At 49.8% G+C, this 23,144-nt stretch overlaps 1 protein-coding gene across 1 annotated transcript in view; it reads left to right on the top strand.

The window, feature by feature from the left end:
* CD99L2 (CD99 molecule like 2) overlaps positions 1-21,667 on the top strand; it is a 32,423-nt gene extending 10,756 nt beyond the window's left edge. The window contains exons 2-11 of the mRNA XM_082062135.1: positions 5,892-5,957; positions 7,921-7,959; positions 9,402-9,497; positions 10,344-10,424; positions 11,365-11,457; positions 13,495-13,560; positions 14,593-14,628; positions 14,718-14,837; positions 17,388-17,453; positions 17,896-21,667. Of these exons, the coding sequence (XP_081918261.1) occupies positions 5,892-5,957; positions 7,921-7,959; positions 9,402-9,497; positions 10,344-10,424; positions 11,365-11,457; positions 13,495-13,560; positions 14,593-14,628; positions 14,718-14,837; positions 17,388-17,453; positions 17,896-17,960 (728 nt within the window). The 3' untranslated portion in view covers positions 17,961-21,667. The remainder of the gene's footprint in view (positions 1-5,891; positions 5,958-7,920; positions 7,960-9,401; positions 9,498-10,343; positions 10,425-11,364; positions 11,458-13,494; positions 13,561-14,592; positions 14,629-14,717; positions 14,838-17,387; positions 17,454-17,895) is intronic.
* Positions 21,668-23,144: the final 1,477 nt, after the last annotated feature.

Below are 23,144 nucleotides of genomic sequence, written 5' to 3'. Positions count from 1 at the left end.
GCTCCCTGGGGACGTGGGACACCGCAGGGTGTGCGGGACAGCACTGCTTCTTCGAGTGCTTTGGGAGCAACCTGGAGGACTGTCTCCCACCTGAGGTGGGGAGAAGATGTGTTGGGACCGTAGGGCAGCCCATGGTGTGATGCAGGGTGGATGGATACCAGCATCCCTCCAGCGTTCAGCACCTCGGTGGGCAGCTTCCAGCAAGGACTTGTCTTCTCCTGCTCATCAAGACAGTGGCCTTTCTGGCCTGGTCGCAGATCATGGTGCTAATGGGTGTCTGCTGAGAAGGAGTCTGGAGCCCACCAGACCCAGGCCGGTTTTGCTGGTCACGTTTTCCTTGCTACCTCCATCACTCTCACTGGGTGCTGAGCGTATCAGATGCTTCCACCGAATAATTTAAATTATTCCTAGTAATCCTTGCAATCAAATTGCAACAGACATCTACTTCTCATCCAGCTGCCACAGTGCACAGAAACACAGGATTTTCCTGTGGCTTAAAATGCAGAATTTTCTTGTGGATTAAAAACCCAAGCGTGGTGCATTGCCCAGAGATGCAGACAGCACTGCCCATGCCAGGGCTGCACTGCCCGTCCTGTCTGCGCTGGTGTGCCCGGCTTTTAGGCATTTCTGTTAATAAGTTTCATACATACCCACCATTAGTCCCTCCACAAAAGAGAAGGTCTTCATTATGCAAATTCTCATCTTAAAGCTTTATTCATGTGCTTCCTGGCAGGCTTGCCTTTAATCTCAAGAGCAAGATTGCTTGGAATTACCATATACCCTTGTTAATTGCATAAGAAAAAAAAAATCCGCAGAGGTTGTTTTTGCCATAATCAAGAGTGATTTTGATTAGTACTTCTGGAAATCAAAATGTTTCGTTGGGGATGTAGAATGAGGATGGCAGCGTTGCCTCATCCCCTGCGAGGCGCAGAGGCCACCCCAGGTGGGGGCTGTGTCCCACCGCCCTCAGTGCCGGTGCCCAGGCCAGGGCCATGTGCCCCGTGTCAGCCACCCCCCTGCTGCCATCCTGCCTGCCCTCGCCCGGCCGGCTGCTGCTGCCGTGTTGGTGCAGGGACGGCCTGGAGGAAGTTCAGAGTCTGCCTTTCAAAGCAGAGCTGACTTCAGGAGGCGGTCTGTGTCCAGGAGACAGCCTGGGCACGTCTCTGGAGAGAAGTCCGGCTGCTCCAGACTGTCCTTACCCGCCTGGCCTGCCAGAGCTGCTCCCAGAGAACATCTGCAATGCCCCAGCTCCAAAGAGCTCTGCTCTCCCTGGGCACACAGGACTGCGCCTTGGTCTTAGCAGTCAGCAAGAACTCAAGATTTGCAAGCGACTTGGCACTTGAAAGTAACTTTACCACGTGTTTGGCAAGCGGCTGGGGCTGGCGCTCAGTCAGTGGTGGTAGAGAGCATCAGCAAGTCTGAAGCTCTGGTCTGTGCTGACCAGGGTCACTGTTCCAACTGGTATTGATGTGCCATTCCCTGCTCCAGGGGAGGTCCCTGGGGACCCCTGGCGGCACCCTGGCTGCTGCAGACCAGCCCTGTGGCCACAGAGGAGTGGCTGTTTGTTCCCCGCAGACCTTTGAGGCTGTATCTCTCCTGACACAGTGGGAAACACCACTGCGAGGATGCAGCCCAGCACGGGCAGCGTGACACTGCACCCGAAAACCCTCCATCCCCAGCGCCCTGCCCAGAGGTGCCAGCATGGCCGTGGGTGCCCTGCACAGGGAACCGCCTGCCTGTGCCAACACCGTAACTCAGAGCCAGAAGGATGAGGTTGGTCACTGGGGACACCCTGGTGCTTTTGGTTACCTCAGCACGTGCTTTCCCCCCCTCTCCCACTCGCTGCCTGCTGCGTCACTCCTAAGGTAGATGCATTAAAGTCAGGCAGTTGGAATTACTTTCCGCTGCCCTTGTACCTGCTTTGCATTCTCCCGTAATCTCCCAGGCTGTCAATCTCGTACTGTCGTGAGCTCTCAATTCCCAGGGAAGCTAAACACATATATATATTGCACAAAGAGATCCGTGGGCTGGCACTAAAAATGGAATACACCTCGTTCCGAGTGCTGCAGACAGCCTCGCAATATACTGGGTGTGAATTATGATACTGTAATTCAAGCTTTGTCAAACAGTGGGGCTTAATTAGAATATATATATAATTGTAAAAACTAAAAAGCTGACGAGTACAATTGTGTGTTTGAGCTGCGTACTACAGAAATAATGAGGAAAGAATACATTAAGGCACAAAACCGTTCTACCTTCAAAGAGCAGCTAGCTCTGATTAAAAATACCCCCAGCAAAGCAGGGGGACTCGGTGTGAAGCGAGGGAGCCTGCGGTGCCAGCTTGGCCATAGCTCACACCTCTGTTTTACAGCCTCCACCCAGCACAGCTGCAGCCTTGGGGTCCCTCCATCGCCATGCTCTGGCATTGGGGGATTCATGTTGGCTACCATGCAGTGTCCCAGCTTAGTTTCTTTTTATTGCCGTATTGAAGAAAAATATGGAAAACACGCTTTGTTTGCCTATTTTCCCCCTCACCATAGACCTGCAGCCCCATGGATGCTCCAGCGCTGGTACGACTGCTCCCCAGCCAGCAGTGTGCAGGGCTCCCCTCTCGTCCCAGCTGTCCTTGGGGATGTGCCTTTGCTCCCAGCAGCCAGAGACAAGAATCCTGCCAAGGACCCAGTGCAACGGTAGAGAAAAAAACTCGACAAAATAGTCATCAATGCCAGCGAAGATCCTGTACTGCTCCCTGACACCGAGCAATCAGTGGAGGATGATTTCTCATATCAGTGGTTTTATAGTCCCATACCAGGCTGCTGGCAGCGCAGGTACATCCTATGGGGGAGCTGAAATGTCGGGGTTTGCAGGACCTCGACCGCTAAGCATGCATCACAGACACACACCTCTGCAACTCACAGCGGGATGCTTGTGAGCTGTAGTACATAGACATGTGCCTCAGCTTCTCCCGGAGAGTATAAACCCTTAATATAAAAATATTGTGTGCTGCACTTGGAATCCCATCAGAGGATGGGTTTTAGAAGCCCAGGAGCCCACTCCTCCAGCAATTGCAGAGTGGGACTGGGGCCTCAGAGGCAAAGGGATTTGCATGAGACAGTGCAGGGAGCAGCAGCGCTGCCTCCTGAAAAGCTGTGTTTGCAAGGTAAACATGCGTACCAAGTGCTGGTTGGTTTTTAAGCATCTGGCTTGTTACCACTTAGGAACTGTAAAAAAGAATGCGGAAGGAAGCGTTCAGCTCTTGTCTGCCAGAGCAGGCAGGCAAGTTTGCGTGCCTTTGACAGGAGTGCTTGGTCATTGATCCATAAAAGGTATAATACGTCTCTATAACACCCTTTGCATGAAATAAAGATGTTGTCAGCTTCAATTAACTGGCAATCTATTATTAATCCTTGCCAATGCCAGGGGATTCCTAGATTTAAATTGCCCTGGAAAAGGATCTCGGTTTGCAGTGGGCAGCGGTGGGAAAGCCCTGGGAAATGGGCTGTGCCAAGTGCCACAGCTCCTGGGGAAGGTTTAACCGGGTGATTTCAGTGTGTCGACACTTTCCTAACCTTTACCCAAGCCCCATGGGTGGCTCTCCCCAGCGGGAGGATCTCCAGGACACAGCAGCAGCCCAGGACACATTAGCGGCTGCTGTTTTACATCAGCCCTGCAAGGATGGGGCACTCTGGGCACCTTTCATGCCTCGAGACCCGTTGGTGAGCCAGCTGGCTCTGGGGAGGCTGATTTTGGAAGCCGCACCCTCCTCCTGTCCTGCAGGGAGAGATGCCGAGGGGACCCGTCACCAAACCCGGGGAAGTATAAGGGCTGCTCAGCCGGCGAGTCCAGTGAGCCCCACAAAGCCAGGCAGGGGGGAGCCCATTTTTTGAGGCACTCACAATGCCCGCAGGACCCGTGGCCTTACTGAGGGGGATGTCTCCATGCAGCCCCCTGGCCCCCACAGCTGTTCAGCAGAGGCATGGTGAGCTGCACACACCCCCGGGGCCACCCGCTCCCCCTCACTCGGGATTTGGGCACCTACGTCAAAGGCAGAGCACAGTGAGGATGCGCTGTCAGCGGGGCTGGCATGCAGCAAATCAACACCCTTAACATGTTTTAATCAAAGAGAGCAGGGGGAGCGGGGGTAGAGAGGGGATGGCTCCTGGCATACCAATGCCAGTCTTGGTGCCACCACCACACCCCTGCTGCCAGCTCGCCCTGCCTGCTGCAGAGGCAGGGGGAACCAAAATGAGACACAGCAACAGTGCGTTTCCCCCAGACAAGTTTGTAGTGATTCTCATCCTGCCAGAGATGCGCTGTGGTCTCCCCTTTCCACCTTTTTTTAAACAGTGTTTAAAATAGAAAGACAAGATTGACAGAGACCCCGAGATTCCTGAAAACCCAGAAAAGGCTGGGGAAAAAGCCATGCTGGGAAAGGGAACCTGCATAAAATTACCAGAGTTGCAAGCTTGGGATGTTCAGCCGCTGCACTAACGAGCTTGTGGGATCTCAGCAGGGATGTGCTGGTGGTTCAGCAGCACCCTGTGCAAGCGTGGGAACTGGGCTCCACCTGCGCAGGACATCGTCTGTGGCCGGCTGTTCGTCCAGGCTCACATGGGAAGCATTGGCATCCTTCATCTCGATCAGAAACGCCGCCCTGGGCTGGGACATCTATTACTTACACACCCCCCAAGCAGCAGCTTAACACTGAGTGCTTTGCCAGGAGAGAGAAGCCCATAGCAACTGTCCAGCCACAGACCCCGCATTTAAATCACCCTCGGGTTTGCTGAGTGTACGTTTAAATAGACAGCAAATGAAACGAGATGTGATGTGTGAGTAAGTGAAACCGGAGCTGGAGGTGTTGCAGTACTTAGTGACCACTCTTGGTAGAAGTTTTTCACTGAAATGCTGATACCTGCTTTCTGATGGACTGGTGCCTTCCTGTTGTTATTGCCCTTGTCAGTAAAGCTTTAAATTTATTCATGAAGCATGCTGGAGCTCAGGTGGCAATAGCTAAATCCATTTAGCAGTCGGAATAAGAGGAAAGCCATTTTAATGTTCTCTTGCAGTGCTGCAGTACTTAGCAAACCCAAAGGATATTAATTACTCAGCATGCTCTGAGATGTAAAAGTGTGAATTTATCAAGACAAACACATTCAGAACTAGGGTAAGTCAACAGTAATTAACGCCATGCAAAAAAAAGACGGAGAAAGGAAGGATTAACTGGCCCTATCACAGGAGAACATGGTGTAGCACCAAGTTATCCCTGGGATATTATAAAGTGACTGGAGTTGTGGTGAGGCATCTCTAACAAAAAATCTGCCTGTGCCTGTCAGGTGTATCCCTGGGATGGGGGTTTGGTCCTGGTTTGCATTATCAAGGCAGAACGATGCAGGCGGTCTCTGAAATGCTAAACTGTGCTTGGCAGCCAGCAGCAGCATTTTCATACAAACCCTTTGATGTTGGAAGGCACTTGCAAGGAAGAGGTGCACAGGGCTTTTTTGTTTTTCACTGGATTTGTCTGTGCTGTCCCAATGTTTTCATGGTGTTTAGCAAACGTATAATCATGAGCACAGCCACAGATGATTGGCAACTTGAGAGATGAATTGGTAGGCTCTCCTTGACAAATTTAAGCATAGCATGTGTTTTTATACCGCATCCATTAGGGCAGAAAAATGGAAAATCCAGAGATGACTGCTCTGCAATTTAACAGTCACAGCATTTGGAGAAGGCTGATGTCTTCCTCATCACTGACGGTAGGTCAGGTTCAGAAAAAAGCGGAAAGCCCTCTAAAAACTAAAGCTATTTGAGCAAACAAGTCTAGCTGTGCTGTAGTTAAAGGCGGTTGACTTTGTGCAGAATGAGTACAACCAGTGCTGATTCTTTGTCTCCAGGTCATGGGGATGACACAGATGACTTCAACCTAGAAGATGCCCTGTATGACCTCACCACCAAGCGACGTAAGTCGTGTTTATTTATTCTTTTAAAGAGGAGAAAACAAATAGATTTTAGTGGATGTGATTTGTTCTTTTGTGATCTGATGCTGGTGGGAGGGTGGTGGAGGATACGGTGCACCTCATTGTGTGCCTGGGGAGATGCAGTGCCTGGGCTTGCCGGCCGGTGGGACTGGGGATAGTCCTGGAGAAGCTGGTTGCTGACCTTGTGCCCTTCGCTTTTTGATTTCTGTGACCAAACCTTGGAGGCACACCAGTGCTTTGATGTAGCAGCAGCACTGACCATGTCTTTTTGGCATCCTTGCCTGTCATAGTAACACCTGCTATCAAACATGCCCCTGTTTGCCTGGAGGATGATGCATTAACCACTCTCCTTCTCCACCCGGGGAAGGCAACCTGCTGAGCCTGGCCAGGCAGGGCAGCACAGCTCTCATTTTACACCCAAAAGAGATAACCCAACCGCCAGCACAGCAGCTGACGGGAGGAGGCTCATCTCCCTCCCAGGGGCACATCGAACGCCTGTTCGCAGCGCTGAGGGCTGAGCCCAAGCCGGGTCTGCCCCTGGACACATTGCCTCTCCCTGTCACTGCCTGGCCACAGAGGTGCTGTGGTGGAGCTGCAAGCCCCAGCGCCCAGGACCCCTTGCTGCCCATCCCTCCTCGTGTGGGTCATGGTGACCATCCCCAGACCCAGTGCCTGGCTGGGCGGTAGCAGGGGGCACTCTGCGAGTCATGCTGGCCCCTGTAATCACACAAAATACACCCACAGCTGTTTAAATGAAAGCTAAAAAAAGTTTCAAAACCTCTCACTTTATAGTCTTAACAACACACAGACACTTGTGCTGTGTTACGTTAGAGTTTACATGGAGTAGAGTCCGGATGCTCCGTGCATCTCTCCTGCAGCACGCCGGGTTCAGCAGGAGGGGGATAGGATAGACCATGGGATATCAGGCTTGGTCACAGGCCTGAGTGATCTCATCTAGGATTTTGCAAGCCCTTTAATATGGTATGTGGAGACACCTGGTTAGAAATGCCCAACAGCCACCTCCTGCAGAGGGAAAGCAGCGTTTCCCCAGGCTGGAGTCCCAGCTGTGAGAGCAGGGGCAGGTGACAGCGCTGTCCCTCAGCCTCCCCCGGCTGCTGCATCCCGCCTTGGACTTCATCACATCAGTCCCGGAATAAAAGCAAACGAAGGGTCTGACGTCGGGTCACATCAAACCGTAGCGGCACACTGGAAATAGAGCCCAACAGAAGTACTCCAGTATTCAGAGGTGCAAATGAAAATTAATGGGAACAGAGCAGCTACAACTCTTGCTCATAATTTATTCATATATGTGGCAATGCTAGCCACTATTAATAGATAGTGGTTTACAAGGGAAAACAAAACAAAACACAAACCAACTCAATCCCCCTGAAGGCTCACTGGAGCTTGTTTTAGCCCAGGAGCAGCTGGGGGAGCTGGAATCTGAGCATTGAGGTGTCACCAAAATTCCTCCAGCTGATGGGAAACCTCCTATATATAAAGGCAGCCCTGGAAATTATCTGTTGTTTAACTAGCCAACCGGGCAGGAAACAACAAAATATTGGCAGCTTACTGTTGTTTTCCATGCTGTTCTGTACAGCATCTGTCCTTGCTCTGTTTGCTGCTGTCTCTGGGAGTCTGAATTCAGAGCAGTTTATTACAGCACTCAGCTTTCTGCCCAGTGGGACGCTGCCTGTGCGGAGCCAGATCCTGCCCGATGCTGTGCGGGGCTGCAGCCGCTCACCCTCCTGCACCGGCAGCTCCTCTCCTGGGGCCACATGCTGCGTGCACGGGGGTTTCGTGGTCTGGGCTCCAAGTTGACAAACACAGACCAGCGATGGTCATCTATAAAGCTCATGGTGAAATCTTTGCCATTTATTCTCAAAGCACAAGTGAGACATTTTCAGTGATGCTCACAACTAACATTTTCCTCCCTGTTTTGTCACAGCCACTCCCAAAGGACCCAGAAAGCCAGCAGGTGGGACAGGTGAGACCTTGCGTGCGTGTCTTTTAAGTACAGCATGGGTTTGCTTCCCATGGGTGTTTAAACCATGCGAACCCTGCTGTGGGCTGCGCCTCTGCTGGTGGGTGCTGCAGCCTTAGCAGACGCTTTGGGACACCTTCCCTTGCCCGTGGGAAAGCTGGTGATGGTGGGCATATGTGCGCTCCTCCCGTATGGCCAAAGTAAATGCAATATTGATATTTCTGTCCTTGCTGAAGACAAGTGGCATTGGAGCATTTATGGCCAAGGCTGAATTTCACACAGTTTTTGTAGTATCCCAACGGAAAAGACACAAATCACTGCTCAGCCATACAAGGGCTTTTGTTTCTGCCTGCACGGCACATGCTAGCTGTTCTTCCAGGAGGGAGCCCAGAGGATATTTTCCTTCCTTCTTTTACTCCAAGATATGCCCAACCCCCATGGAAAAGCCCAGCCTGGTGACATTTCCCCATCCAGGTGAAAACATCTCTCCAACTGCTTGTGCCTGTCAGATGTGCTGGCTGGCTCCACAGCATCTGCCCCAGCTGAGGAAGCTCCCTTAAATTCACCCAGGTTTCCTTGCCAGCAGCTCCTCTGGCTCAGTTCTGGCCAAACATACCTACTTAAATATAGCATGGTCACAAGAGCTGAGGGTTGCTCAACCCTGCAAGAGGAGCCTAAAATAAACTGCAGCAGGGGAGTGCTCGGAAGTGAACCCGCTTGCCCTTGCATAAAGATCTTGGCACAAATTTGAGCAAATCGGACTGTCCAGCTCCTTGGCCGCTGTGGTCTTTGCTAGAGACAAGAAAAGCCAAGTGTCTGAAGCACGTGCAGAGCTTCAGCGTTTGGATCACAGCCCGAACGAGAGCCCATTCGATCCAATAAATTTTCCCCGGGAAATGGACACATGCCGAGCCTGAGGCTTTGTCTTGGCGAGTTTTTTCTTCCCTGCGGAGTGCTTTTTGGATGAGTTATTTCACCCAGGGTCTCCTGCAGTGGGTTCTTGTGTCCTGGCCCCGTCTGCTCAGCCCAGGGTCACTCACAGGGAGCCGTGCAGGGAGCAGATGGGTCCCAACCACCAGCTCAGTCCCCACAGCACCTTCTCGTCTGCACCATCTGTTGGGAGGTGCCGCAGGACAGCGACAGGTCTCCCCCACAAAACACATTGTTTTGGGGTCGCTCGGGCTAGGAGTGGGTGGCAGCCACAGCTCGGACGGGGAGGGTTAAATGATGGCCGGGGTGATCTGAAGGCTCTGCAATACGGTTGTGATTGAGCAGTGAAGCAGCTGGATGCCCTTTTCAGCTCCACGCCGACACGGGTGCCATTGACCCCCAACAATGGGGGTCAACATAACTAGTACAGCACCCACAGGTGATGTGTGCCCAAAGCCTCACACCATCCCCACCAAACAATGAGGGTTTTAATGGTCCTTTCTCTCCTGCAACAGGCTTTGATCTGGCTGATTACTTTGACCCCCCTCTGGAGACCACCACCAAACCAGCCAAGCCCACTCCGAAGCCCTTCCCCAGGCCAGGGAAACCAGGTACTGCAGAGCTCCCTGCGCCCGGGGGAGTGTGAGTGTGCTCGCCTTTGGGGCTTTGGGGAAAACACTCCCCAAAGTAACAGGGAGCCATCCTGGCAGCCAGGAGGCTGGAACTGGGTGTAGACAAATGAGCTCTGGCATGTTTTGGTGCTCAACAACAGGTGACTTTAAAAGGTGACTACCTCCTCCTGCTCCCCTGTTGTTGGAGCCAGCAGAGCCGATCTCCAGGGTCTCGCTGAGGATGGGCACCAGCGTTTCGCCATCCCCCCTCCCCCACTGCCCACACACCCCTGCCTGAGCCATGTTGGGGGGCTTCACCAACAGCATTTGTAAAAATTTTTAGCCTGGACAGAGCCATTAGCTGTTGTTAGGTGGGAGATTTCATCAATGAGGTGGCACGTTCTGAAGTACCTTTTCAGTGGCACCTGGTCCTGCTCCTTTGTTCTGTGGGTAGATCACGGGGATGACATGGGACTGTGCTCATGGTGGCAGAGCTCTCATGAGCGTGGCGTGCGCCCTGCCGGCAGCATGTGTGGGTGCATGTTCCTGGCAGCCCTGCTTGTCCCCTTCTCGAATTAGAGCTCCATGGACACATGCCATGGTGCAGGGGATCCCTGCAAAGACGCCTGCCACCTACACCAAGGGCTTGAGCATCCCTAGGGCACCAAGGGGCAGGGCGTGCCCCGGTGTCAGGGGCAGCCGAGGCTGTGGAGGGACCAGAGTACTGAACCGCCCCAGCACAGCCCCAGTCTCCCTGTGGGGAGGGGATCCCCTCTCCGTGCTCGTCCAAATGCGTGTTTCAGAGGGTAATGTCATGTTGGTCTCATTTTTTTCCCCTCCCTTCAGACAACAGCTTTGGGGATGTCCTCCGCACCACCACAACCAAGCAGCCAAAAACTACGAGGGCCCCCCGCAAGCCTAACCCAGGTGAGCATGAGCTCCCCAGCCCCCCTGGCTTTGTCCTGGCTCTGCTGCCAGCGCAGCCAAATGCTTTGGGATGCGCAGCGATGGTGGCACTGCCCCTCACCTGGTACTTCCAGCTTCTAGTTTGTTTGTTCACATGAGACACTGAGGGAAAATAAAAAAAGACCCCTGGGGATCTTGGTGGCTCCTGGACTGTTTTGCATTCCTCTGCCTGTTTTCAGGCTGTGGGCTTGCTGTCCTCCCCAGCACAGCACACAGCCCAGCTGTGCCAGGGTTCACCGGCACGCTGTCCCACAGGCTCAGGGAACCCTGTCAGCTCCCCGCTCCAGCAGTTTTGGCGAAAGGCACTCTGACACTTAAAAAAAAATATGAAACAAACAAAACAAACAATTTTGGATCGTAATAAACTAGGGTGCAAGCTGGCGGGAGGGCTGAGGAGCTCAGGTTGGCTCCGTGCCATGGTTTTAGCCTCCTTTTGGCAAAGGCAATAGCTACTCTGCCAGAGCCAGGCTGCTCAGGGTACCAACGGGGGGTTCATGGAGGAAAATATCACCAAGCAATCAAACCGCTGGCCACTCCAGCCAGCACGGCAATGCGGCACAGCCGCCTCTGTCCCCTCTGCTGGCTGGGCCCTTGGGAGCGCCTGTTTGGCTCTGACCTTTTCTACCTGACTTGATTTATCCAGCTGCCCGGCACTCGAGCCACAGCATGAGGCTGTTCCGCAGAGGAACACGGCATTTCTCCCCACAGCAGCACAGGGGCACAGAACGGGATGGGTTTGAAAGATCTGCCATGATGCCGTATAGCGAAACCAGGAGATACTTGTGTCAGAGGCTTCATCTCTTTCACTGGCACTTTTCCCTGGCAAAGCTGAGCATTTCCTTAGTTAATTGAGATCCCCAGCCTGTGGCCAGCACTGCTAACCCCCCATGTTGTGTTACAGCAAAGTATCCTGGGGATTTGGACTTGGCTGATGCCTTTGATGATAAGAACGATAGGAAAGATGGTGGGAGACCGGACATAAGGCCAGGTGAAGGTATGTCAACCTCCCCTCTCCATCCCGCTTGCCACACTGACTGTCCCTTGGGACCTGCGGCAGATCCTCGCTGTCCCCCATCCCCTCCTGGGAACAGGCTCTCAGTGCCAGACACCATTCCTGGTGGGCAAGGAGAAGCAGAGGCGCTCCCCTCTGGGGCCCGCAGCCCCTGCCTGCAGCCAGCACCCCTGCCCTGCCCGCGCAGGCAGCACAGCCCCTTCCTCAGGCACCGAGGGGAGGGAAGGTCCTTGGTAGAGAGGGGCTTTGCCTGATGACACGCTGCCTGCCTGTGGGTTGCTTTCCCAGGGTCTCTTCTGACCTGTTAAACCACGGTGATTGTTTTAAGTTCCCCCTCGTCCCTGTACCTGACAGCTATTTAACCGAGGGCATGTGCTGTTGGGGTTCGCAGTCATTGCCAAGACATAAATTTAGGGCAGGCTTAAGTCCTGGCATAACATACGCTATGGGCTGGGAGATTTTTTTTTCCATCTCTAAAATACTCTGGTGAATGAATCATTTGTCTACAAGGATTGTTCCCTTGAGCACTTGAGCTAGAAAACAGACTTTGCACAGCTAGTTTATTGATGTCGAGATGGCCATATACTCTGCTCACACATGTAATGAATAGTCAGATATTTTATTAGATTGTATTAACTAGGTGACTTGTCTGCACTTTGATATCGTGGGCTTGTTCAGGTTTCAGACTCCTGCAGGAAAGGTTGAGGCGTTGAGCCACTGGAACGTGGCACTGGTCACAAACCAGCACGTGCATTCCCCTGCAATGCTGCACCCTGGATTGCCTGGGACCTCTCCAGGTTCTGGCATAGTAGTTTTTTTGTTGTTTTTTCCTTTTTTATACTCATTACTAAGCCCATAAATCTGTTTTCTGTGGTAATCTAGTGCATAAGGCAGTCTCTTCCAGGCTATTAAGGCAAAGGTAACCCTTCCCACCGTGCAGCATCAGAGAAGGAGCCTTTCACTGGCTTGGCTCAGTGTTTGGTCTCCTCTCATCACACTCCCTGCTGCACCCCCAGGCTCCCTCTGGGACCAGAACCGAGGGGTTCAACAGCTCCACTCATTCAGCTGCTGGTTCCCAGACTGTGTTTCTCTGTGGTTGTCCTGCATGAATTAAATGTTCCCACTACAACTGTGAGAGAACTTTTTCGCCTGTACCAAGATGTGCTGGTGCTCAGTTCCTCTGGGAAGGAGAATCCTCTACCCGCCCGCAGGACCTGGGCCAGGCTGGTGTTTCTTCCTCTCTCCTGCTCCGCCAGCTGAGGCTGAGCCCCCAGAACATTTCATGAACTCCTAAATGTATCAGTAATTTCAGTTAAAAAAAAAAATATTTAAACTTTGATTCAGGGGTATTTCTTTCAGGCTCGACTTAAAGTCAATTATTACCTCTTCTATGAGCTTAAAATAAGTTGTAGTTAAACATTTTGTTAATATCTGGTAATTGGGAGAGAAGCAGAACTGCTTATTAACTGGTGCCTGTTCTCGCTGGGGACTGAGTAGCCAGCTGATTGGGAGCCGCTGGTTTAAATGGGTGTGCAGACCCCTGCTCTAGGCCCTGCTGCACAGAAAGTCCCACACAGCTCTTCAGAATAGAAAATACTCAAATAGAGCAGCCTCCGTCTGCCCGGCTGAGAAGAATTTCCCCAGGAGCGGGAGTTTGCAGGAGGCTGGTCCCATCCTGGGTGCGTGATGCTCAGAGGTGACCCCTGCTCAGGATCCCCCAAAAGTCCCATTTCCAAGCCCTGCTCATCCAAACACGCTCAGTTTTTGGGATCCCTCTCATCCCAAGCAAGGTACGCACTATTTTTTCTTCCCATTGTGTTGTTTTCTAGGCAGCTCTGGCTGCGTTTGCCCTCCCGGGAAGGCGGCTTCAGTGCTTTTCTGGGTGACTTTCGTTTTATGCACATTGAGAGAGCAAGTTCCCCCATTGCCACTGAGCACACGTGAAGCCCGTGGCCTTTCCCATTGTGACCACACCTGCCTCCGGGTGCCAACCACATTCTGTTCTTGTTATTTTTAAAGCATTTTCAGATGACGACCTGGCCGGCATTGTGGACGGCGGTGGATACAGCCCAGACAAGAAGAAAGGTAAGCGGTGACCTACGTACATTTATTTGCTTTAGCAGTTCCATCTCGGGCAATAATCACCATACCAGCCAAAGTCCTACAAAACACCCTGTGCAGAGCAGCGCTCGCCTTCTCGAGAGGTGCTCATGTGGGGATAAGGGGTCTCAGCCGTGGGGCCAGGGGAACACAGTTTTTGGCCTTCATGGTCATACCTTGTGCCAGCAGTTGGAGTTGCTTATTTTTGATCTGGAGGCTCTGCAGCTCCAGCTGCCACCAGGCCTGGGACCCACATCTCCCCATCCATCTCAAAAGCAGATGCACCCCCCCCGTGCCATGAGGGGGCATAAGCCTTCATTTGCTTTCTGCCACACAACCATTGATGGTTGAAACAAGGAGGAAAATCAGCAACAATCTGATAAGCCTTCACATTCACAAGGATCCACAGCATTAAATATTAAAAGCAGCCAAGCAAGAGATGAACACCACAAGCCCAATCAACATTTAATGAATCTCTGTGCCAAGGACAAACCACATCAGAGGCATTAATACAATGCTGACCTGCTTCCATAAATTCAGCATGTAAGTGGCTCGGTAAGGACTGCAGCTTCCAGCAGAAGCGGCTTCTCCTCACAGCCCAGTTTCTCCAGGGAAAGCGATTTTAAAATAGACTTCAAGCCAAGTGAAGATTCCCTGACATTATGGAGCTTAACCAGTCACCTCCCTGTGATGGCACAAGCGTGCCGTCTGTCTATCCAACAACATTTCATTTACCCGCTCTTTACCCCAAGGGCGGTGCAAGGTGGGGATGAGGTTTGCTGTCTGCAGGCAGAGGTGTCCCCTGCAGAGGCTCCCCCCGAGCACACATGGTGGGACAGCAGAGCAGCTTCAGACTGTTCCAAGAAGCAATGAGGAACCACCGTGACAGCCAGGCAGAGGTGTGGGGAGCAGGGACACACCCCAAGGGGACGTACACCCTGGGGCTGCCCTGCCACCCCTCCCCTGCCCAGCACAGGGGGAGCAGAGGAGCCACTGGCAGGCTGGTATCTCTTGCAGGTTCTGGGGGCAGCAGCAACAATGACTATGGTGGAGGTAGGTACCACCGGGGCAGTGGTGGGATAGGGTGGGATGGGTGGGGCAGGTGCCCCCCCTGCACAGCACCCACTCTCTGCACCCCACAGGCGGAGTGGCAGAGACGGGGACAATCGCCGGCATCGCCAGCGGCCTGGCCATGGCGCTCATCGGGGCGGTCACCAGCTACATCTCCTACCAGCAGAAGAAGTTCTGCTTCAGCATCCAGCGTAAGTGTTCCCCCCTTCCCGCAAGCACCCACCTATTTGTCCCCTGAACCCTGCTGCCATTTTCCAGCCTGGAGACAAGAAGGGGTGTCAGGCATCCAGTGACTCAGACCTGGCAGAGCCGCCCCAGCCATGGGCCACTGAGCGCCCTGGCCCTGTCAGGCATTGCACAGGCAGGAACCCTCAGCAGCGACAGCCCCAGGACCTGCTGCCACCCCCAAGGCTGCGCACAGCCCCCCACACGCACCCACTGACCATCGCAGCCAAAGGCCAAACCAACACCAAACAGGGTAAATATGTAAAAACACATCCCACCCCAAACCAACCAAACAAAACCAAACCCCTAAATTCTCAGCAAGAGGCAAAAACTCACCAGGCAGCAGCGAAGGAAGCACAGCCGGTGTCTGCAGCTCTGGCAGCCATGAGTGGTACAGCCCAGCCCACCCTTCTGCAGGTGTGCAGCAATCACTGCAATTCAGTGCAAATTAAGCAGCAAAGGTTCCTATTCCTAAAAAGTGCCTTTTGCATGAGCTGCCCCATAAAGTTGCTTGGTGTAAGTGTTGCAGGAGGTGTCCCAACAATCTCATCTCATGGCACTGGACTGGCCATGGTGGGCTCCTGCAACCCATTTTGGGGTGGTTGTAAACAGCTGGAAAAAGCTCTTTCCAAATTAATCAAATGAAATCTCCTGTGAGTCTCCTTTGCTCTGGGGGAAGGGTGTTCAGAGCTGGAAATTTCTGCTGGAATCATGCTATTTTCCCAGTTCTGCTTGAAACAAGCAGGAGCATCTTGGTAAATTAGATCAGCAGGAAAAGTCAAATGAATGTGATGGAATGAAACACCCTTGTATATTCCCCCCACTTAAATGATATTTTGGCAAGAATAAATAATTAAAAAAAAAAGAGTAAAGGCTTTGATGAGGGGGAAGCTGAGACACACAAAGCCCCAGAAAAGCTGCAGGAAATTAAAGTTAATTATAAAGGAGGATTAATTTAAGCCATCAGACATGGCATGCTGGGCTAATGTCAGGCCTTAGATGCATTGCAATGCATGACAGAAATCTAAGAGCCGTCAGCCACTGCAAAAGTGGCTTTTTATTGAAAAACATAAATTGCATTTGGTGTTATCCCAGCAAAACACATGTCCTAGAGCAGGCAGTGGTGGTGTGTGCTGACCACTTGCTCCAAGTACGGAGGAACAGGCTCAGCTTTTTTCCTTGCCCAGCCATCCTTCTGTGGTGAGGCTGCAGATCCATTGCTCGTTTTTGAGTCTCTTCCGACGAGCATGTGTTGGTTCCACTAAAGCGTGTGTACATCTGTAGCCCACTTCTCTTCTTACACCGCATCTCCCACTCACTAGCCCTGTCCGTGGCTGCTGCTCAGCCTCTCGGGTCCCTCAGCCCTGAGCCTGTGCTGAGCCTGCAGCGTCTGTGCTGGCGTGGGGCTTTATGGAGTTTTTTTAGCCAGTTGCAGAAAGTTTTGTTCGCTCCCACACCCTGGGGGCAGCAGCTGCCCCACTGCTGCTCCGGTTGTGCTGCTTGGCCTCGGCCATGGCACCGTTCCCTGCCTGCTTCCCTGTGAGGTACAAATTAGCCCCATCAAAGCCTGGTGGTGAGGCATAGAGAAGTCCCTGCCACACTTCTCACTGCATTTAGATGTGTAAACAAGTTCAGATGCCTAAGAAATGTGTGTTGTGTTGCTGCAGAGTGGATTACCTCAGCCTTCCTTTGCAAAGCAGCACGGCCCCCTCCCCTTCCCTGCTCCCTCCCTGTTGGGATGCAACAGGACAGCACTCCCACTCTGCCTCTCTCCACAGAGGTTCTTTAGAGGAGCTGTAGGGGATGGCTGAGGTACATGGCGCACCCCAGACACTCTTAACTCAATTTTCTGCAGCTCTGGGCTGGGCCAGGGCTGGCGGTGCCAGCCCGTTCCCCTTGCAGTGCCTCCTGCTGTCACCCTGCAGCCACCCGCCTGCCTGGCAGCGCCCAGCCTTGCCCCTCAGCCTGGGCTGCACTTGTCGCAAACATTGGAAACCTCTTTGCATTTAAATAAGTGACTTATTCGTGATTTGACACCCCACTGGGATCCTGCTTCGTCACCACGGCCCTGCTCTAAACTGCTCCTTGCAGCTCTGCATAACTTAGATTTAATGAGAACAAAACCCTGTATCCACGCTGAGGCGCACCCCCCCTGCACAGCAGTCCCGTCCCAAAGATGTACCTGCTCCCTGCTCTTCTAGCTGAGCGCCTGAGCGCAGTAATGAGCCCGGCTGCCTCGCGTGATAAAGATGAAGCAAGAGACTCAGAAGAAAGGGCTGCTGCTAGGAGCTGTGCCCTCTAGGCAAGCCTCTGCAGTCACTTTAAAATCCAGCAATGCTTTCTCAGCACTGTTTATGGTTTACTGATGTTTCTATACTGCTGTTAATGCAGAGGGGGTTGCAAAAAAGGCGCCTTAGCTTTTACAGCAGATAGGCCCATTTCCAGAGTTTTTAAGGCATCAAAGCAAATTTTACTTTCTACTCTCCCATCTCACTGTCTTTATCGTTGCTTCTCAGAGGGACTTAACGCAGAATATGTGAAAGGAGAAAACATGGAAGCTGTCGTAAGCGAGGAACCCCAAGGTGAGAACCTTGCATTCCTTACCCTGCCTGTGTCTGGCCACAAAAGCAGCTTTACTGAGGGACATTCTTAAGTCCCTCGTGCTGTACTGAGTTTCTGTGCCTCTTTTATGAAGACACCACTTAGGCGATGCTGCAGCTTTTTGTGAAACACCCACCACAGTGTTTGTCCCCCTTTATTGCACAACAAAGAAAGCCATGGTAAGGGACCAAGGAGCTCACGCTTCAAGTGCCAACAGTTAGTATTTAGCTTTCATGTTTTCAGCCATCAAGAGTGTCTTATACAAGCAAAGCGTGATCCTTCTTTCAGTAGCAGATAACCAAGGCTGCTGCAAATGCTCTTCCAATGTCACATACAACCAACCAGTGCCGGGTACCCATTGCTTGCACTCTGGTTCCATTGTGTCCTGTTGTACTAATGTGGTTTGTTTTTCTTTCTCCCTAGTTAAATATTCAGTACTGGAAACACAGTCAGCAGAACCACCAAAACAAGACAGTGCAAAGATGTAAATCATGACCTGGGGCTAGAAAAGAATCAGCAGCAAACGAAGATCTTACATGCTTGTAATTTAGCTTTTTGTTTAATTTTACTCCAAAGCTATTTAACGTATACTTAGGATTGGACTGGCTTCTTAATGCTCTAGGCTTTAGGGTTAGAGTGGTGGTATGTGTTTATTTTTTGTAAAGAGGTGTATGTTTACATTTAAGTAATATTGTAGGTTTGATGTCCAGTTGTATGCAAACCAACAGCAGGTACGTCACTAATGGTCAGTTTTCAATTAAGGGACGAGATCTTTTCCAAGGAGCAGCAGAGCTGACAGGTATGAGGACAGCAAAGTGCCTGTAGATAGCGATCCAAAGCAAACCGGTCACAGCCCTTTGTAAAGCACCTCCAGCCAACTTCTGCCATCAGCTACGGGAATGTCACGTCCAATGGCGGTGATGAAAACTGCACATTTCCTGAGGGTAGATTGTGGGCCTTAGTGTAGCTACACCCAAAACTGAAGTGCCTGTGGGTTGGTCCCAGGGCTGACGCAGGCGACTCCCTGCTCGAAGCCAGGAGTTGAGGATCCTTCACCACCACACAGCGCTGGGCTTCTAACCGCATAAAAAGACCTGATTTTCATGCCAAGTGATAAATACAGGTCACAGCAGTGTGTGCAGTGTTTACTTTTAGCAAATACCATTTGGATGCTTGGCTATGCTAGAGACAAGAACGGAGCTGAAGCTGCCAAGTGAAACAGTCTGTCCGTGTGACATGAGATATCTACATTGTCACTGAAAAGAAAACTCTGTGTTTGGATGCTTTCAAGGACAGGGTCAGATCTCATTCACACTAGAAGAAATTACAGATTTAACCAGAAAGAAAATCAAGTATGTATCCATTAATACCTGTAACACTCTCTACCAAAAGAGAAGTCAAGCTTAGCAAGGTGCACCTTCTCCTTTTATCATGAATGCAACTATTGAGAGCACTCCGTGGCACCTGAGGCAGAAAAAGGATCTAAAGCTTCGTCCTTTGTGTCACCAACTAACCTTCAAAGAAGGCAGAACCTCCTGAGAGGACGGGTCCTCCAGCACTGTCCCACGGGGGTTCCTGCAGCTTTCTGGGAAGCATCAGGCTCAGCAGCACATGGTGCTCACACAGCCCTGTTCAACGCCCTGGTATGAATACTGAGACCTGACCTTCGCTATCGTGCAAGAATTTGTGTTCATATTCTTTATCCCTCCCCAATCCTCTTCTTGTCACGGCTAAAATGTGGACACTGCCACTTTCCGTTACATTTGTCCTAATCAACGACGGCTTAAAGAGGACGCTCTCAAGTGAAAGAAAATTCACTTTACATAGCGTAAGAGGTACTCACTATTTATATATAAACCTGAAATGTGTGCATTTTGTACTGTTTTGCGAATCTCATATTTTGTGAAAGTATATTAAAAAAAAAGAAAAAAGCCTTTCAGTTTGATGTACCAAATTCACAGCTTTCAGGTAGACACGACTTCCACAGCCTCGCCAGGAGGTGAAGCAGCCTGGGAGCATTGCTGCCTAACAGCTCCGTTGGAAAGGAAATTGCCTAGTAACATGGTTAAGTATTTTGCAATAGCTGCACAATTCTTTATGCTCTTTTTGACACTTGTGTTTTTAAAGCCTTACACTAGCACTACAGCTACAGTTTTATGAAGGAGATGAGTTCTAGGGATGTATGGTGCCTCACGTGCATTCAGAACGCTTAGGCTACAACAGTACTGCTATGAACTTTGTTTTATGAATGTGTTTTGATTAGAAAACAAAATATTTAATTATTAGCTGCTTGGAGACGGGAAGCAGAAGAAATAAGAGATGGGATGCAGTCTGTGTTTGCTTTTGATGGAGGAAACGTGGTCTGCAGGATTCCAATCATCACGTGCAGCAGCTCAGATGCCGACGAAGCCACGCGGCCGAGCTTGTGTATCTCCGTTCCCAAACACCATCGCCTGTTTTTCTTTCCTAGCCAAACACATTTGAAAGCTGTAGCATGAAAAATGTTTTCAGAAACTTACTGTGGAGAAGGTGTCACAACATGGCATCGATGAACACGAGGAGCCGTTTTCCTGGGTTAGTTCACCCGATGGTAGTTCCAGTTGTGTTGCCAAGGACCATGTTTTCTGGAGCTGGAGATCATCGTTTCTACTGCATTTCTCTTACCCTGCCCCCCTGTTTGTCTCGTGGACAGTGCAATGGAGTGTCCAGCATTGCTTAGAGAATGTAGCACCTGCCCCTCCGTTGGGAAACCCTTACACTAGAACACAGGAGAAATATGTGTCTTAATTCACAAATACTGCAGTTTGGAAAAGAAAACAAAAACCAAAAAAAGCTGTTTCACTGAAAAAAAAAAACCACCCAGCTTTTAGAACTCAAAGCTTCCCCAAGACCTTTCCTATGATTTTGGTGAGTACTTAATACCTTAGTGTGATTTCCAGGTATGTGGAAAACCATAATTGCACAGTGAAAGGAGCACTTTTTCAAACATTTACAGGAACACAAGTCAAGATCTTTTTTCTCTAGGATTTCAGATAGGAAAATACTGACAAATACTGCAGTAAAGAAATTAAACTTGGTCTTCTCTTCAAAAATGGACAAAACTCAAAGTCTCAATGTGCTGAATGTCTATATAGGCTCGAATTGCTTTTTTTATTGCAGTCTGTCTCCTCCATCTGAGCTGTCAGACCAGTCTCTGAGAAACAGGGAGTTTATACATCATCTGTATTGTAGGTGTTACAGCAACTGGGAGGATTCCTGTGTCTTTTCTTAGTAATGATCCAGGTTCTGAAGTAACTGACCCAGCACTGATCTCTCTAACTAGTATCTATTACTTGATTAGTATCTATTGTCTTTAAATCTGGCTATGGAATTTTTAAAGATCCTGTACTTAGGTTCTGCGTACATGGTATGAACTTTCTCATCATTTATAAAAAAGGCCATAAAACATGAGTCCAAAACCTATATATACAGCTGCCCTGAGGGTTTATGTACTACCTGTGCTATGAGCCCTTTTTCTTATCACACCTCACTTCTTCAGCTTAACTAAAGCTATTTTTAATAAAATGATTCAGAAAAGACTTCTCAATTACAGAGAAAACAGAGAACTGAAAGAATTTAACTAGCTATTTTCCTGTTGTTTATTCTATTAATTACTTGCATTTTCCTTTGGCAATACTGCAGTAGTTTGTTTTAGATTCTCAGCTGAGAATACTCTGACATGAATTTCAGATATTTTGGCACTATAATTCAGTCATTTTCATGCAACTCCACTGAGGAACCCTTACAAGTGCTATATTGTCATGCCTAACTACTCATTTGTTGTGATAAAATGGAATTAGTCTATAATACCATTTCAAATTCTGAAAAAGATGACTTGACAGGCTAAGGCTTTAAAAATTTGCTTCTGCAACAAAGGAGGTTCAGAAATAAAGGAAGTTCAGGAAAAACAGTATTGTGAAATTAGAGAATCCTTTGTTTTGGGTGAAGTCCTTACTTAAAAGCAAGGCATATTGTTTGCTGATGCAGAAGCAAGCTATACCAAATAAAGGTTGAATGTTATGCTATGAAAATATAATATTCATTTTGCTAATGTGCATGTAAGGATCACGGGGCTAAAAACCAGAATTTGACTACTATGGGAAAACACCAAATAAAACAAATTGACTAGTAAGAAACAGATTTGATTCTTGTGGGGATTTTTGTTGTTTGGTTTTTTTTGGTTTTTTTTGTTTTTTTCTTGTTGGAAGTAAACTGCAAATCATAGAATTAAAGAATCATTTAGTTTGGAAAAGACCTTCAAGATCATCAAGTCCAACTATTAACCCAGCACTGCCAAGTCCACCACTGACCCATGTCCCTAAGAACCTCATCTCTGTGTCTTTTAAACCTCTCCGGGGATGGTGCCTCCACCACTGCCCTGGGCAGCTTGTTCCAATGTCTGACAACCCTTTCCATGAAGAATTTTTTCCTAATATCCAATCTGAACCTCCCCTGGTGCAACTTGAGGCCATTTCCTCTTGTCCCATCACTTGCTACTTGGGAGAGGAGACCAACCCCCTCCATGCTACAACCTCCTTTCAGGTAGTTGTAGGCAGTGACAAGGTCTCCCCTCAGCTCCTGTTCTCCAGGCTGAACAGCCCCAGTTCCCTCAGCAGCTCATCAGACTTGTGCTCCAGGCCCTTCACCACCTTTGCACGTAACCTCCTCCATAACTACACTAAGGACTTCAAAAAGCCAAAACCAAACCAAACTAAAACCAAACAAAACCATAAACCACCACAAAACAACAAAACAAAACAAACCCACAACAAACCAAACCAATCGAACAAAAAAACCCCACAAAGCCAAAACCAAATTGGACTTTGTGAGAAAACAAATCTAATTATTCAGACTTTAATTTAATGATAATAATGCAGTACGTGCACACACACATGCAGATGCTCTCCTGGTTCCCCAGCAGCTAAACTCTGGGCAGTGCCCCGTGTCCTGCACTCAGCACAGCTGGATTTTGGTCCTTTTTGCTGCCCTGGGTTTCCTGCAGGTTTGTTTTGTTTTGTTTTGTTTTCATTTCATGTCCAGTACATGAATCTCTCATGTAGTGCGAACTAAGCTTTTGACTTTTGTATAATGATGCAGTGCTTAGTGTCACAGTCAAAAAAAAGCTGGTTTATATTTCAAACTAGCTAATTCTAACCCATACTTCATATAGAAATAAAATTCTTTCTTCCCAAGTGCACAAGATCTGACAGTAAAAAGATCTCCAATAACCAGTTAGTTCAGCAGATGTGATCTCTCAGTAAATGGACACTAGTTTTTCCTTTTTAACATAAATGCTTCACAGGGGGAATGCTCTAAATTGCCCAGTTTTACTTTGTCCTTTACTGTGGGGCTCAGTGAATGGGAGTCGTTGATCCCATATTTCCAGCTTTTAGAGAACCAGCCATAAAACATAACACACATGACTTAATACAGCTTTTCTCGGAAAATAAGAGAAAAAAATAAACACTTCTTGTTTAAAGCTTTAACTCCTTGAGAGGGAAGCTGCCTACGCAGGGAACAAAACCAAGCAGATAGGAGTGTTTACCAGCTTTAAAAACCGCCTTCCATTTCAGTGGAACGACAAAAAGATTACTTTTATCTACAAGGGATTAAATAGTGGATTTCAGCTCTGA

This window comes from Streptopelia decaocto (assembly GCF_964273445.1).
Source record: "Streptopelia decaocto genome assembly, chromosome: 10".
NCBI classification, from domain to species: domain Eukaryota; kingdom Metazoa; phylum Chordata; class Aves; order Columbiformes; family Columbidae; genus Streptopelia; species Streptopelia decaocto.
This window is presented reverse-complemented; position numbering and strand designations above follow the sequence as displayed.